This window comes from Sebastes fasciatus, chromosome 4 (genome assembly GCF_043250625.1).
Source record: "Sebastes fasciatus isolate fSebFas1 chromosome 4, fSebFas1.pri, whole genome shotgun sequence".
NCBI classification, from domain to species: Eukaryota; Metazoa; Chordata; class Actinopteri; order Perciformes; family Sebastidae; genus Sebastes; species Sebastes fasciatus.
In genome coordinates, this window is record NC_133798.1 from 31,905,357 (window position 1) to 31,922,098 (window position 16,742).

The window sequence follows — 16,742 nt, forward strand, 5'->3', positions numbered from 1 at the left end:
ACGCACACAAAGACGCATTAAGGCTAATGCACGCACACTCACACACACACCAGGGCTGGGGTCAGTTCACTTTTAATTCAACTTCAAAATATTAACAACTTCAAACTTGTTTTATCACTGATACAGAGCGTTACACCACATACATGCATGATGTATATCATATAGATGTAATGTCTATTTTCATCTTGATTCACTCACATATTTATGACGGAGTATTAGGGCCATTGCGGGTAAAAAATAATTACATAGCCGAGGGAGGGGGGTCATTTTTTTCTAAGATTAAAGACGTAAATTTATGAGAAAAAAACTTGTATATTCTCTGAGATTAAAGTCATCAATTTCCGAGAAAAAAACTCACAAATTTGCAAGATTATAAAATTGTAAATTTACCAAATTTTGTTTTTATATTCTCTGAGATTAAAAATAAACAAAATTTAGGAGAAAAAAACTCACAAATTTGCGAGAATATAAAGTCATCATTTTAAGAAAAAAATAAACACAAATATGCGGGATTATAAAGTCATAGATTTACGAGAAAAAAACTTAAAACTTTCAAATTTATGAAAAAGTACTCAAATTTACAAGATTATAAATTTACTGGAAAAAAATCTTAAAAATAGGGGAGTGCTAAACTGCGGTAATGAAAAATATTGTAAATAATAGTGTTTTTTTCATTCTTTTTGGTAGATTATTACAATTTACATATTTTCCTCTGTTTGCATTTGCCTAACTCTGCATTTTGCTGCTACCGCCTTATTGCAATATATTAAAAATGTACTCAATTGTCCAATATTCTGGCCAAACCAGAATATTTCAAAAGCAGATAACATTACAAAGGACTGTGAAATCAATGCCAGTCGGTCACTATTTTAAGATTAAGGCTGAGTTTAGGATGTCAGAAGTTGAAGAAGTGAACTGACCTTTGACCCAATACGATCAGACATCTCTTACCGTCGATGTGTTTGTTCCTCCTCCACATGAGCAGCGTTCCCAGCAGCATTAGCAGCAGACTGACACACACGCAGCCCACAATGAGGCCCGTGAAGTCCTGCGCCTGGGCCAGCGTCACCTTGCCCAGATGCATGATGGAGTCCGCCTGGTGCCACTGAGGAAAGTGAAGGAGTTCGGGGTGTCACAATTGTAACAACACTGATCATTACTATTGAACTAGCCTCCATCCATAGGGAGGTCAGAGGTCAGCTACTGAAGAGCTGGTAAAGATTCAGTGTAAAGGTCTGAATTCCAGCTCAACAGGATCGACATCGTAACTCATCTTGGCTGAGTTTAGACACATTTTCATGTGCAAGTAAGTTTATGCTAACTTGTCCAATTACACCTGTTTTCCTAAAGTGTAGTACTCTGTAGTACAGAGCCAAAGATACTTGCAGACCGCACAACATGTAGACAGATGCTTGATAAACAATGACTACAACTGTATGCATGGCACATACTGTACAGTATGTCATGCATGGCATATACACAAGCATTTAAAAGAGGCATGAAACAGGCATTCAGACATATGGTATGCAAGAACACACATACACACACACAGTCTGTTGCCACAGTCTGGAGGCAGATTACATCAGTGATATTGCTTCTGCTATTATTAGGTTTAGTGGAAATGAGGTTTCTACTGCTGCAGATGGGACGGTGTGTGTGTGTGTGTGTGTGTGTGTGTGTGTGTGTGTGTGTGTGTGTAGGCTTGTGGAGCTAAGGGATATTGGCTGACCATCCCCCGAGATACCGGCTTTCCTCCGAAGGCCAGTTCACAAGTCGACAGTGATGAGGCTGATAACGTCTGGTCTGGAGCACGCCGCTGAAGGCGACCGCTGGATATTATCTCTAAGGATGACAGCGCAGCGTCTTAGCTGCATATTAGTTTGTATCATAAAGGTTAGAGACATTTCTCTTATCAAACCTCTTATAACCCACGAGGATATTTGGAGGCTGGTTGTTCCAAACAAGGATGCTAAATTTATTCAGAACACAAAATATGAGCTCCCATCCAGCACCGCTCCCGCCCTTAGCGGACTCTCACGCTATTAATACTAAGTCACTTGCTCCGACCGTCGAATAACGCCCCGGGTGGGTTTACATTGGAGTTAGTTGAAAGCCCGGTTCGTCACATGCAGTCGCTAAAAGGTGCCTCCGTGCGTTGGTTTCTGATGCTGAGAGGTACTGCCCAATCGGCGGTATCTGACGAGTTGGGAGTGAAAACGGGTTGCTCATTTTTACTACAGCAGGGTCTGAGAGTCTGCCACACGCAGTCCTGGTTCTGGTTCTCCTGTACCTCCCTTCCCTCCAGCGGGCCCAGCGATACCGACTGGGTCTGTCCGCGTCGGGCTGGTCGCTGCCGGATTCTGAGCTGAAGGAGTTTCTGCATGATTTCATCTGATTTTGTCAGATTAAGAATAACTATATAGAAATGATCTTCTCTCTGATGGTCTGGTTTACTTATGTAGATCATATAGAGGCATCAGTATTATATTGAGTTTTTTTTCCACAATGTGAGTCACACAGGTGATAAACGTCTGTCCCGTTTAAACCCCTCATTAATAAAAGACAGAGTGTGTGTGTGTGTGTGGGGGGGGGGGGGGGGGGGGGGGGGGGGGGGATTCCTCTGACATTTCTATACTGTACGTCCCCTCCTCATAACTTATATTCAAGTGACAAGACAGCTGGATGCTGAGCCCTTTCACTCAACACACTGTGCAATAAATTCTCCCTGAGCTGGTGTTTTATAAGGGGACTGCATTAGGACACGAGAGTTATTGAAGTTCCCTGTAAACGATCTGGAGCTCTGAAGGAATGCGTTTTTTTTCCATGAAGTTCCCAGAGCGCAGAATGAAACGCTCAATATGGCCGACGGCAGAATGATCCTGTTAACTCGTACAGTCTTTACTTTCTGTTTTCTTATTGTCAATCTAATACATAAAAATTGGAAACAAAATGAATAAAAGCTGAAGTAATAAGATGCTATTAATTTGTTAAATTCACTGAAATATTCTAAAAATAATCGCGGCTAAACCAGTTCTCTCACATACTCCATCCATCTATCATCACTGTGTGTTTGCTATGTGGCGAGTCGGCCTCTTCCTCCTCAGAAGCAGGTGCTGTGGTATGATTATATGATACCTTTTATTGCTAAAATTCCTTCCCTGAGCCCGATAACACAAACAGTAGGGGATTCTCATATGAATGCATTAGAAGTGTCTTCATGGATCACTGCTCTACTGAATCCACTCGTCTCAGAGCAGATGTTTGATACAGAATATCTTGTTTAAAAAGCTTCGTATGATCATTTTTGGCTCACAGGAATATTTGGGCTTTTAGAACTAGGGTTTACAATAAGCAAATAGTGCCATCCCTGCAAAAATCCTGAGTCATTTGATCTCATATTGAGCCTTTAAGGGGAGACACTACAGGTAAATAAGGTAAAAAAAAATTAACTAATGGATGAAACTTCACCAGTTGATCACTTACACTAAGACAATTATTTTTTGTATTACAAGTTTTCTGAAATTGTATGCTTAAATATGCAAATGAGGCATTATCTAATGCTAACTTTGGTTGAATTTAGGAGAAATCTACAGACGCAAACAGACAAAGTAGTAAAATAAACACCTAAATGTGTATTTTGGATGTTTTTTTTCCACTAGTCTGAAAGAAGACATGTTATGGAAGCAAAATAGCCCAACATAGGACATAATTCTGCAAATAGGGTGAGATAAATCCTGGTTTACAGAAAATGAACATGGTTTACTAAAGGTCAGAATGATCTCACCGTGTTGGTAGATTTTTTTTAAACTTCTTTCAGGCGGTTTTAAAAAGAAAATGCAACTGTAATAATAATAATACAGATTCACGGCGGAACGTTTTTACAAAGTGCATGTATGTTTTTACAACCCTCTCTACAACTGGAGAAGAAACCTGTTTGCATACTCTTGTGTTCTTTACTTCAATGGGATGGTGAGCTAATTCCCTAATTCACATGCAAATTAAATTAATCTGAACGTGAATAAATAACACACCCTGACACAGACACGCACTTCACTGCCATACAACACCACTTCAAACACACACTGAAGCTTTTTTTCTGCTGTCAACATGCAGAGAAGCTGGAACAAGACGTCTATTCAGTGGAGTGAAGAGGATGTTTGTGTGTGTGTGTGCGTGCGTGTGTGTGGGTGTGGATGTATGTTTGTGGTGAGTCTCTATAAACAAAAGGCTGCGTTAATTAAAGACCAACTGTTGCACAGGCTATGGAGAGCTGGTGTGTACGTATAGGTGTGTGCACCTGTGTATGAATCTCTATGGCTCTGTAGTCTGTATGTGTGAATATGTTAATGGTTGTGTATCTAAAGAATTTAAAACTGAACTACAAAAGAACAAACAGACCCGTTTTGCTCTTAATGCAAACAGAAAAGCACATTGCAGTTGTCTTGGCATCTGTAAACTGTGTCTCACCTCCACCTGCAGCCCCTTGGCGGTGGCGGCCTGCAGCTCGTTGGGGACGGTGCACTCCAGAGTGTTTCCAATCAGAATCAGACTCTCACAGCTGCGGTTGGAAACCGTCAGGACCTGACACTTCATTGCCTCCCTGTCCATACGGTCACCCTGCAGTGGCGGAGAGGGGGGGAGGAAAGAGAGAGAGATGGAAATAATGAGGGGAGATAGAAGGACGTTGGGGGGAAAGAGAGCAAAAAAGGAAAGGAGAAAGAGATTGAGATTCAGGGAGAGAAAACAGAGGGAGACATATGAGGTCAACAGTAGCAAAAGGATTGAGGTCAAACAACATTACTATGGTCAAAAGTTAGTGTGTCTAGACCATAGACTGTATATAAGAATGTGACGTAGTCACCTTGACGTCAGCCATTGGTTTGCGGACTACGGTTGTGAAGCCTGGAGTTTGGCATTTTGGCTGTGGCCGTCTTGTTTTTTCGCAACCAGAAGTGACACGAGAGAGTGGAGCTAAGTACAACTAATGCTGAATAAGATATTTTTAAGCGACCAAAATGTTACGATTACCTTTTTATGAAGTGAAAACACACTGTGAAAGGGTTAAAGTTATAAGACGAAAACATGTAAAACTCCAAGACCAGAAAACGCTGTGGTAGCGACCCGTCAATCACAAGATAGCCACGCCCTAAATCATCCCCTGCGTTATGGTCTATTTGACTCTAAATGGGACCATAAATTACTGAATGAACATCATGCTATATTGAAGAAGACTTGAAACTAGAGATTGAGACCATAAACTCATGTTTACAATGTTTACTGAGGTAATAAATCAAGTGAGAAGTAGGCTCATTTTCTCATAGACTTCTATACAATCAGACTTCTTTTTGCAACCAGAGGAGTCGCCCCCTGCTGGCTGTTAGAAAGAATAAAAGTTTAAAGCACTTCCGCATTAGCTTCACTTTTCAGACCTGGAGGTTGCCGCCTGGTCTGAAAAGTCTGGTCTGCTCGCTGATGGTCTCGTTTGCTTATGTAGGTCATATAGAGGCATCAGTATTAAACTGAGACCGTTTCATAACCAGTAAAACGTTCCTCACAGTAACTTTTAGATTAAGTCCTAAGGTCTGTGTTATATTTATACTGTGCCTGTATGGTGCACATTCTTAGTGTTTGTGCCCTGAGGCCCCATATTTAATCTTTTATGGACACACACAGTCAGGCTGCATCAATTTTAGAGTGGAAGATGTGGACTGCTGGCGAGGATGGAAGGGTGGGAGGCTGTTTGGTAAGGTTTACTTTGGTATAAATCAATCACAGGTCACGTAAGTGTGTTCTCTGTAATTCACAGACCTCCTTATTTAAACTTTCACACTCTTTAAAGTTTCCTTGTGCAGCTTTTAAACTATTTATAGGACTTTTTTAAAAGGCCAGTAAGTGACATGGGTGCATGGTTGACAAAATGATATGAATTTTATAGTCCGAAGCCAAATGTTATGGCTTGTTTAGAACATATTGGGATTTGGAAACAGAAAGTTTCAAATCTGTTGGAAAACAGTGTAGAAAATAGTCTTAGAAGTACTACTGAGGTAAATCAGGAGCAGGTCTCTGTTCCTGGCATCATGATTCATAGTGATGGAAAGGACTGACTGAGCATGAACTGAGCTCGCTGCTTCTGTTATGAGTAAGAAGACTTATTGAGCAACTTATTCTACTTGTTTGACCCCTAATGGGACGACAACACCCCCTCTGAGATCTGACTGGAAGCACACACAGCAATTGTCCACATGAGTAAAGAGTTAGCGAGTGTTTGACGGGAAGCTGTGAGAGAACAAATTTGTTCCCGTTCTCCTCCACTCAGCCGCGATCTCGTTCCCTTGTTTACTCTTCCCGTTCACTTTCTGTTCCATCTCTCTCTCTCTCTTTCTCTTTCTCACATAAACACACTTGTTTGAGTGCAGCAGAAGGCAATAAAGAGAATGATCACATTCCTTGCGTGACAGCTTGGGATTTTCCAATTTGACACAGAGTGGAAGCTCGCACCTGTTACTGCACTCTCACACACTGGCAGCCTTCAAACGCAGCAGCAGCAGCACAAATTCACCCACTTGCTTGCAATTAGGACATACACACTAAGACAACACTTCGTAACAAGATCATCCAACGCAGTCTTTGTTCAGTGCGTTTCCCAGCTGTAGGCGTGACAGACAACGCTGTACACAAACACACACAGCAGAGAAGAGTTATTCAAGTCATTAGACAGTTACTCTAAATAAATTGTTACGATGATAATTGGAAGTGAGACGCAGCCTCCCGTGAAGTGATCGACAGCGATAAGAGCCGGGCTACATGCCAACATCAACAGCCTGGTGGGGACCCGTCAGTCACAGCCGAATATCCCTTTATTTGTCTTTTATTGGCAGCCGTTTTGGGGCTCGAGTTATCAGATGGCGCTAAATGAGCCCAGTGTTTGCCCTTTACTGGAGGCCACTGCAGGGGCAGGTTTATCGGATGGCGTTAAATGTGGCCTGTTTCGGTGCGATGCCTGGTACCATCCCCCCTGGGTAAAAACTGGGGGTTTGTCTGGGCTGAAGGGAGGGATGAAGGGGGGTTAGAGGTTGGGTTGGTGGTGGATTTAGCATCGGGGCCAAGGTCACGTCTGAGAAAAGACGGAAAGAAGAAAAAAAAAACAGCCAGTATCCCCTGCGAGAGGTCCAGCACAGCTGCCACAAAGCGTCGAGCTGCAGTCCAACAAAAAAAATTAAAGAAGGAGAAATATGTATTTCATTGTGTTGCTGAAACAGGCTCGGGGGAATGTGGTGGCTTGTTTGAAAAGCAGCATTAATATGTCAAGAGCTTTGACCTCGGCAGTCAGAACAATGCATGTCACCGGAGAGAATACGTAGAGAGGTGTAGCAGTGGGGAAGCGATGGGGAGGTCGGGGTGGGGGGGTGTAAACGATGGGAAACAGACTCCACTTCCTGTTTTTCTTTCAGTATTGTTTCCTTCCCAACTTGACCCGGACCACGGACGTGTGAATGATCGGGAGGCAAAGTGGAGCGACCGGCGGATTGAACATCAACCTGCTTCCAAAGTGTGAATTCATCTCAAAACTCTGTAAACTACATCTCTGAATTTAAATGAAAGTCTAACGAATCTGTGGAGTTGCGGAGAGGTGCAGGGGAGTCTGTATATGTATATGTTTCTGCTCGCTGTTCTCTGAATAGCTTTTGAAATTGCTACAGCACATACATGGAGATTTTCTGACTTAACAACCTTGAACTTGACGATAAGAGTTTCTGCAGGTGTCTTGAGTTTCTGCACCTGTTTCTGCCCTGCTGGAGTTCACTTTTAAGGTGAATAAGTGATAGATATCACCATGAAACGTCCCAGTTGATTACTTACATTAAGAAAATTATATTTTGCATTACAAGTTTCCTGAAAATGTATGTTTGAATTGGCAAATGAGGCATTATCTAATGGTAACTTTTGGTGAATTTAGGAGAAATCTACAGACAGAAGTAGTAAAATAAACATCTAAATGTGTATTTGGATGATGTCTTTCCACTAGTCTGAAAGAAGACATGTTAAGGAAACAAAATAGTCCAAAATCTCAAATGCATGAATAACAATGTTTGTGCCTGTAGTGTCTCGCCTCAATCTTTACCAGAGGATGAATCTAACCTTTGCTGTTCCATTATATTTTTTCAAACAGAGTAATTGAAAGACAACGAAAGTCACAGCCTCCTCTCTTTTAACAACCAATCATGCCACAATTGAGTGCTGACCCTACAGTCTTACCTTGAGCTCCACGATACTCTTGTTGTCCTTCGAGGTGAGCTTGGGGTCCTGGAAGAGGGGGTCCTCCACGTAGATCAGGTCCCACTGATCCGTGGAGTAGCCGTCCAAGACGAACGCCACCTTGGTGACCACGGGCGGCTGCAGAGCCAGTTTGGCCAGAGAGGGCGTGGTGCACTGGATGGACGTCCGGTTCTCAGCGTACACACAGCTCTGGAGGAGGAAGGGAACACATGACGGACAAAAACGTGAAGGTTAGAAAAACAGCACTTTTGTAAATGCAGGTTTTGAGAAATGAGAGCTGAAGTAAGAGCACACACAAACATTAATATCACTTCTGCTGGATTTCTTTGCATGCATTTTGGCCTTTTGTCGTGCCTCAAAAACTGACATCCATAGAAAAGTTTTGTCTCATTTTGAACTTGAGCATCTGCAGATTAATTCCATACCCCATATGTTATGTTCCACTAACGTTAGGCATGATTTGAGATTAATAAATCTCCGTTCATTGCTGACATCTTGTTTGGGAGGGGAGAGGGAGACACACCTGGTGCTCACATCTGTGTAATGTTCAGGAACACTTTCCTCATTAAAGTACAGGTGTTTACCACATTTATTAGGAAATAATGTTGGCACACTTTTTGATGTACGCAGGGAAGTTGGAGAGCGATGTATAGAGGGTCACAGGCACCAACTAAAGCAATACACTTTATATAGGAAGTGGACGTAGTCACCATGATATCACCCATTAGTTTTTTGGACTGCCGTTTTGAAATCTGGAGTGACAGGGGGAGAGGGTGGAGCTAAGTACAACCAAACGCTGAATAAGATATTTTTAGGCAACCAAAATGTTACACTTTCATGAACTGAAAACACACTGTGAAAGGGTTAAAGTTCTAAGACGAAAACACGGAAAACTACCAGACTGGACAACGCCATGGTAGCGACCTGTCAATCACAAAGTAGCCACGCCCTAACGCATCTCCTGCTTCATTTGACTCTAAATGGGACCATAATTTACTAAATGAACATCATGCTGTATTGAAGAAGACTTGAAACTAGTGATTGAGACCATAAACTCATGTTTACAATGTTTACTGAGGTAATAAATCAAGTGAGAGGTAGGCTCATTTTCTCATAGACTTCTATACAATCAGATTATTTTTTTGCAACCAGAGGAGTCGCCCCCTGCTGGCCATTAGAAAGAATGCAGGTTTAAGGCACTTCAGCATTGGCTTCACTTTTCAGACCCGGAGGGTGCCACCTGAGTATGTAACAGTACGAGTGAAAACCATACTGACTCCATTTGCTTTCTGACCTCTGCCCCTAAACTCAACCATCACTGCTACATACCAAACTTCCCCTCTCATCCTAACCCAAAGCTGATCCTAATTCAGATCTTAAAATAGTCCCTTGAAGAAGCGAATGCCAAAATTGCTCCACACACTGTTTATACAACCATGAAGAGATAAAACACCTCAAGCTCTCAGCGTTCCTACTACTCAGAGCACAGAGAGCTCCCTCCAGGTCTTCACTCAGTCACAATGCAGAACCACTATGCAGTAATCCTCCGTTTGGCAGCTTCTTTTATACTCAACACATTCTGTGAGACACCACCTGTTTTCAGCCACTGCAGTGTTTACACGCATGGCCCGAGGGCACAACAGAGTTTTATCCCGTGTTGGATTCAGCCCACATCGGCCTCCCAGCTTTTGTGCTCAATAAGAACCCCCCAGTGAGAGTCAGAAACACCCTAAGTCCTTTTTTATTGAGGTGTGGCAGAGTTTCATCTCGTCTCAAGAGAACACGGGGATAGAGGAGCTGAGGTTGACGTCTCCCGTTACACGGCAAAGATCTAAACCTCATGTGGCTGCATTACGGTTTGAATCGGCCTTGTATTGGCTGCTCCAGAGAAACTCCTTGAGAGCTGGACTTCATGTCTGTGTTAACATTGTTTTACTTCGTGCAGTTATAGGGGAATTAAAGCATGTTTATGTGGCACAGAGCACTGAAATGTGCAGAAGATACAGAAGAAAACCAAGATGGCGAATGCCAAAATGCCGACCTCAAGGCTTCAAAACTGTAATCCACTTCTTATATAGAGTCTATGACTATATAGGCCTCAACCGGAGGGTGGAACAGGTGGACAGTTCGGCAGAAACAGTTGTTGTAAATCAAGATTAAAGCAATTATTGTTAGCCAAAATGTAAAATGTGGCTCATCTCACTCTGTTCCACAGTTTCAAAACACAGTGTTGATAATGGCTTGAAATTCAACAACAGTAAAAAGCTGTAAAACTCTTACACAATGTGGTAAACAGTAAAGTCGCTGATCTGTCCACAGTTTTACAAACAGAGAGAGAAGTTGGGGAGGGAGCAGCATCCAAATGGGGGTGTTACTGGGATCTGGATCCAGGGCAACATTCCCAGAAACAACAAATCAATAGACAGACAATAAAAAAGGGATCCGGAAAATAACTGGGAACACTAATCTGAAAGCTGTTGTTGATATGACTTAACAAGCAACAGTAATAGGAGCAGCTAAGAGACCAATAGTGTTTATAAAATGATCTATTATCCTCTCTCCTGCCTGTCAATATGCTGTTTGGATCCCAGCAGACACTTTGTTTACATCTAGACTTCTGTGATGAAGCTGAGGTCAGGATAAAAGGAGGATTTGTGGAGGTTGTGGTTTATTCATTACGCAAAGCAAATATCGATATAAAGCCGTTACCAAAGTGTGATGACGTGATATTCCTCTACACAGGTGCATTCAAAACAAACTTGTTTGGCTAACAGATCAATGGTGATGTTTGCGCTGCGGTGGCCAATGATAGTCAGTGTTTATCTTTTGGGCTACAAAGGTAGATGTGTCCTTGAGTGGATATCGCACGAGGACAGGAGGAGCTAGAGGGAAAAAATGTGCTCAGTGGTTTATAATGGTTGGTTGCACTTTCATGTTGCAATGCTGTTCATTTCATTAGATTTAGCACCAACTGCACTTAATCTATATTTTCATTTTGTGAAATAAAACAGATATAAAAACAACATAAATCCTTATCTTTTAACTAATATTTAATTATTTATCAATTCTTATTTTATTTTTTATTATTATTTATCAATTTTGTATTTTAATCTATTATTTATTTATTTCTATTTCATTTAATTATTTATTTATTTATCTATTTTTTATATTATTTGTCTATTTTTATTTTATCTATTATTTATCTATTTTTTATTCTATTGTTTTTTTATTTATTTATTTCTATTTATTTACTCATTCATCAATTTTTTTTAAAAATTTTATTTGTTTGCCTTCTCTTTGTGTCTCGGAGAACAAAGTACATTAATGGGTTAATTGAGCATTGAGAATAAATAAAAAACAAAAAAACAGGGTGGCAGCCTCTGTGGACCCTGAGGCTAGACCAGTTGGGAACCACCACACTTTGGACTATGGTCTGTACATTTTGTAATACTGAAATCTGACCTCTAACACTCTGACTGCTCTCTGACTCAGACTGCAGAGTAACAGCAGCTCTGTCGCTAAAACTTCCTCATACACTTCCCGGTCTGACTCCCCAGTGAGCTACAGCAGCCCAGATGGACACAAACCAGTAAACAAACACGAGCATAAAGACATTTAAAACACACACACGCGTGTTGAATGTGTTCATGTGTGTGCGGGTAGCGCTAGGTCGCCTAATGAAAGCAATCCAATTAACCTCCGTCCTCCACACACCAATAAGGAGCGAGTAGAGCGGGACTGTAGGGTAACCCCCCCCCACATCCACCCCGTCCACTGCGTCTCCCAAGGGTGCGGCGAAAGGAAAAATATCCTGTGAATTAGTGGAAACCTCAGTCAGTTTCATTGTTCAGTGGATGTCTCCTCTCATTTAAGGGAGAGGAGGTGAAGGGCTGTAGGTCGGCAGCAGCTGTAAATACAATACAGCGGGCCGAGAGCTTTACGGTGGGGTGATGAGAGAACCAGCGATCTCCAACCCTCCGCCGTCCCTGAACGATCATTAGTGTAACAGCCTGCGAAAAAGCGAAGTCATAACGGAGCTCCCACGTACAAAAGTGGCTGTCAAATCTAGAGTGATTTATACCAGTGGAGTTTCCTACCATGCCGAGTTGTGTTATTATTTACTTTGGATTTAAGGTCTCCAATTCAGCCGTGTCTTTGCTTATTATCTGGATTTTTAGGTGTAAATTTCACTCTTTCTTCTTTTGTAACGGCACATAATGTGTTTTACATCTTGTCCATATAAAAAAAAAAAAAAAACCTTAAGCTCTTTTTTTATTATAGACTTCACTCTTGTGTTTTACCATTGTGCAAATGACCAACACTAAACTGCACTCATTTATTGATACTTTCAGTTACAGATTACCACGTGTTAATCATTCGTCACAACATTGAGCATCGAACTTTGACCTTCTTGCTCATATATCCGATGCGCAGAGGATTGTGGGTCAGAATAGTCAGAAAACATACTGTGCGACCGGATGTAGTAGGACATCGTGGTATTTTTGGCATACTCCATTCGGCATATGTATTGGGACATACTCAATCTTTTTCTGGCATACTAAATAGTGTGGTAGTATGGGTATTAGAAAGTACAGTTTGTGTCAGCGTCCTGTGAGGAGCTACTGGCAACTACAGGCGTGGTTTAGGTGTGTGTGACGACACGGAGAGGCTACTGACGTCTCCTGAAGAGGTTAGCGTAGCTGCTGCAATAGCATCAGTTCTATCAGAACTGGAGAGTATTTCTTCATTGAAAGAAGAGCAAAGAATGGCACTGAAGGCTTTTCTCGATGGACAAGGTGTTTTCCCTCTTCTCCTGTCTGGCTTTGGAGAGTTTGATTGACAGATGGTTCGTCCAATCACCTGCCAAGTATTTTTATTTTTTAAAGTGCATGCTCTTTTCCAAACAGCTTCCAATGACGGCTTCTCAGATGGTTTTCGGCGCGTCAGGTTTGACAACAAGTACCTGTTCTTTTCTGCAGATAAATTTACATTCATTCACACCAGTACTGCCAGCTTGCTCGCACGAAAAGGTGTATAAACGCCAAGATAATGCGCAAGGTGTTTAGCATACAATAAGTACACCTTTCTTGATTTCCGTATGTCATGTGTACGCCATGTATCCTGAACTGACTGCAATGTAAACGCATCAGCGTATAAATGCTACGGTAAGAGTTGGTGACGTAGTATAAAAAGCGAGAAAGACCACTTATGGCAGGTGGGTGGGGACATGGACGGGTCCAACAAACACCGGACTTTAAACCAGGAGGCCGTTGTTCGAGACCTGTGCTGTTGACCGGCGTTTTGTTTTCTGTAAGTTACGTTAGTGACGTTTATCACTTGACAATCAATCGTCACGTGATGTTTGTAACGTGACAATTGTTTTCTGTAGTTGTGTTACGTTGTTTCCGTACGTTTTTAAATTAGTTTACATACTTATTTGAAGCCCAACAAAGACGTTTTCCCTTACCCTAACTAAGTGGTTTCCTTGCCTAAACCTAACTGCAGATGTTTGCGTGACATACAAATGTCATACAAAAAGCGGCGTGCAAATGACACGCGAAAAGGCTAAATTGCATACTCATGACACGCAGAATGTCCTTGTAATGTCGTGGTATTTATACGCCTTCCCGTGAGACCGGGTTGGTACTGCACAACCACAGTCTTGTCCTCTGACTGTCAATGAGCAGCTTTACTCAAAGCATTTGGAGCTTTGAAGCACCTTGACTGCTGAAAAACGTTACTCATTCACTTTCATTAACTTCCTTCTCTCAGATACTCCCCCCAGCTGCGGTGGGTATGGAAGAGGAAAGAGGCTTCATGAGGCGTTCAGGGGTCAGTTGGAGAGATTGAGCCAGGAAGAGGAGTCTGACACGAAACAAGCCAGTTTGTGAATGCAGGCGACAGGTGTCTGGCTACGGTGAAGCCTCTAGTTAACCCAAACTATCCATGATGGTGCAAAGCAAAGCTGCTATGAGGAGCTCCACTCCCTCAGCTTTGGGAGTGATCTGTGAACATTCGGAGATCACTTTTTTTTTTGCTGTTTTTGTGTGTATGTGCAGCCCTCTTTGGCTTTGTGACCATGCCAGCTTTTCACGACAGATCGTAAAAAAGAAACCTCTTTCATGTTTGTGGGAAAGCTGAGATTGGCTGAGACCAGGATTTACTGGAGATCTGAGAGGCAGATATCAAGTCAACACTGGGTGTTTTCATGCTCTGTCTCCAACTGAGACCCTGAACCTCTGCTGTTGGCTTTAAGCAAGTCTTGGTTTCTTCCTCTCTGTGCAGATTTCACAGATTCTGGAGAACAGATTTTCGCCAACTGAACTGAACATCATTCGGCTGCTGTGGTCGCACGGCCGTCGCTTAGGTTTATGAACGCAGCTCTGCAGGCATGAGAGGCTGGCTCGTATTACCCCCAGTGCCGTTCCGCTGGCGATGGAAACCTCTGGGATGTCAGTTTGTGAACGATCCGTGCCTCTATTTTGAGGGGTTAAGACAATAAGACACTTATACTGTCCCTTCCCAGGCTGAGCCTCAACTCATCCCGTTTACTGGAAGGAATTTAACAGGCGACAGCTGGGGCCCTACGGGGCATGATCCCATCCTAAATCATTAATATTTCATACAGCTTCACGCTCTCACTCTTTCTCTCTCTAGGAAGCTAGAAATTTTGTTTTTGCTATATTCCTCTCTGGTCTGTTATTCCAATAAACTATCGTGGCTAGGGTTCGCCTCAACACGACGCCTTTCAGTCATCCGAGAGCCGTTTATTCTTCACATCTTAACAGAGAGGATTTAAAAACGTTTTGCCGGTTTGCATGGTATTAAATACAGTCGCAGCATGTGTTGTTAACTTGAAAGTGAGCTGATCCCCGACTACCCTGCATGGTGTAAACTCGCAATGCTGCGGCACCAGGTGACACATAAAGAACATTTGAACACTGACCCTCTAAGATTACAGGTGAAATTACACCCCAGTAAACTTGGCTGTAAACACAATCCAGGAAAAAACTGACCATATAAGTCCATATTTTGTCCATTTTTTTATTTGGCAATGTCATTTTTTAAAGCCTTTCCTATAAAAATAAGCTTGTAAGTTTGTTTATGATATTATACCCGTTTCTGAATGATGAACACTGTTCCAGTCCGTTAACTAGTGAACTAAATCAGTGAGCAAAGTATGTTAAATTGCAGGTAACCATAGCGACAGTGCTTCTGCTTTGTCCTATGTTACTCACTGGCCAAACAGACCTAAGCACGAGTTAAAGGGTAACTTCGGTTTTAATCAACCTGGACCCTATTTAACATGTTTTTGTGTCTAAGTGACTAATAGGGACAACAATTTATGAAATTAGTCCAGTATTGAGGGAGATTGCTGTAGACGGCAGCTCAGTTTTAAAGCTAGAGTGTAGATACTGGTATCATATGAAACTACAAAACCTAATGAATCCATTGGTACCAACCATGTCATACTAGCTTGTCGTGCAGGAGGCTAAATAACGCTCCAAACTTACGCTAAATTGGCGAGGAAAAACTGTCATGGCAATTTTCAAAAAGGGGTCCCTTGACCTCTGACCTCCAGATATGTGAATGAAAATGTGTTCTATGGGTTCCCATGAGTCTCCCCTTTACAGACATGCCCACTTTATGATAATCACATGCAGTTTGGGGCAAGTCATAGTCAAGTCAGCACACTGACACACTGACAGCTGTTGTTGCCTGTTGGGCTGCAGTTTGCCATGTTATGAGCATATTTTTATGCTAAATGCAGTACCTGTGAGAGTTTCTGGACAATATTTGTCATTGTTTTGTGTTATTAATTGATTTCAAATAATACATATATACATCCATGTGCATATAGCAGCACATTTACCCACTCCCATGTTGCTAAGAGTATTAAATACTTGACAAATCTCCTTTTAAGGTACATTTTGAACAGATAAAAAATGTGCGATTAATTTGCAACTAATCCTGATTAACTATGGACAATAATGCGATTAATTGTGATTAAATATTTATATATATTTTGAATCGATTGACAGCCCTAAAAATAATAAATAAATATTTCAATTGATTTTCGTTTTGTATAAGGACACTTTGTTGTGTGTGATCACTTATTGTAAAGGGTATTGTATGTCATGTAAACAACTATTTAAATGTCCAGTTTGCCTGACCTTTTTTTTTCTTTCTCGACCTTTCAACTGTTTTTTTAACCTTTAATTCGTCCAGAGAGAGTTGACCCAACAAACTGCTTCGCCTCACGCCTGGAATCTTCCAAACGCAGCAACAATCGTCTTCTGTTGTCTCTCAGAGCATTTCTACTCGAGCAGTTGGAAGTTAAAAAGCTCAAAGATGCCTTGATAGCAACTTCTGAGAGAGGAGGGGAGGCAGTTGTAGATGCAAGTCCAGATACAGTACATGCCAGGTGAATCAGGGGTTCGAAGCAGCATCTTTTGGACGTGACT

General features: G+C 41.9%; 1 protein-coding gene across 3 annotated transcripts in view; it reads right to left on the reverse strand.

Moving 5' to 3' along the window:
• The window catches only part of met (MET proto-oncogene, receptor tyrosine kinase), an 89,647-nt gene that overhangs the window by 22,356 nt on the left and 50,549 nt on the right, over positions 1–16,742 (reverse strand). For all 3 annotated transcript variants that reach the window (XR_012593665.1, XM_074633662.1, XM_074633661.1), the window contains exons 11-13: positions 8,257–8,466; positions 4,468–4,617; positions 952–1,105 (exon numbers count right to left, since the gene is read on the reverse strand). Coding sequence is in view for 2 of the 3 variants with exons in the window: in XM_074633662.1 (XP_074489763.1) it covers positions 952–1,105; positions 4,468–4,617; positions 8,257–8,466 (514 nt within the window). In the remaining variant the exon portion in view is untranslated. The remainder of the gene's footprint in view (positions 1–951; positions 1,106–4,467; positions 4,618–8,256; positions 8,467–16,742) is intronic.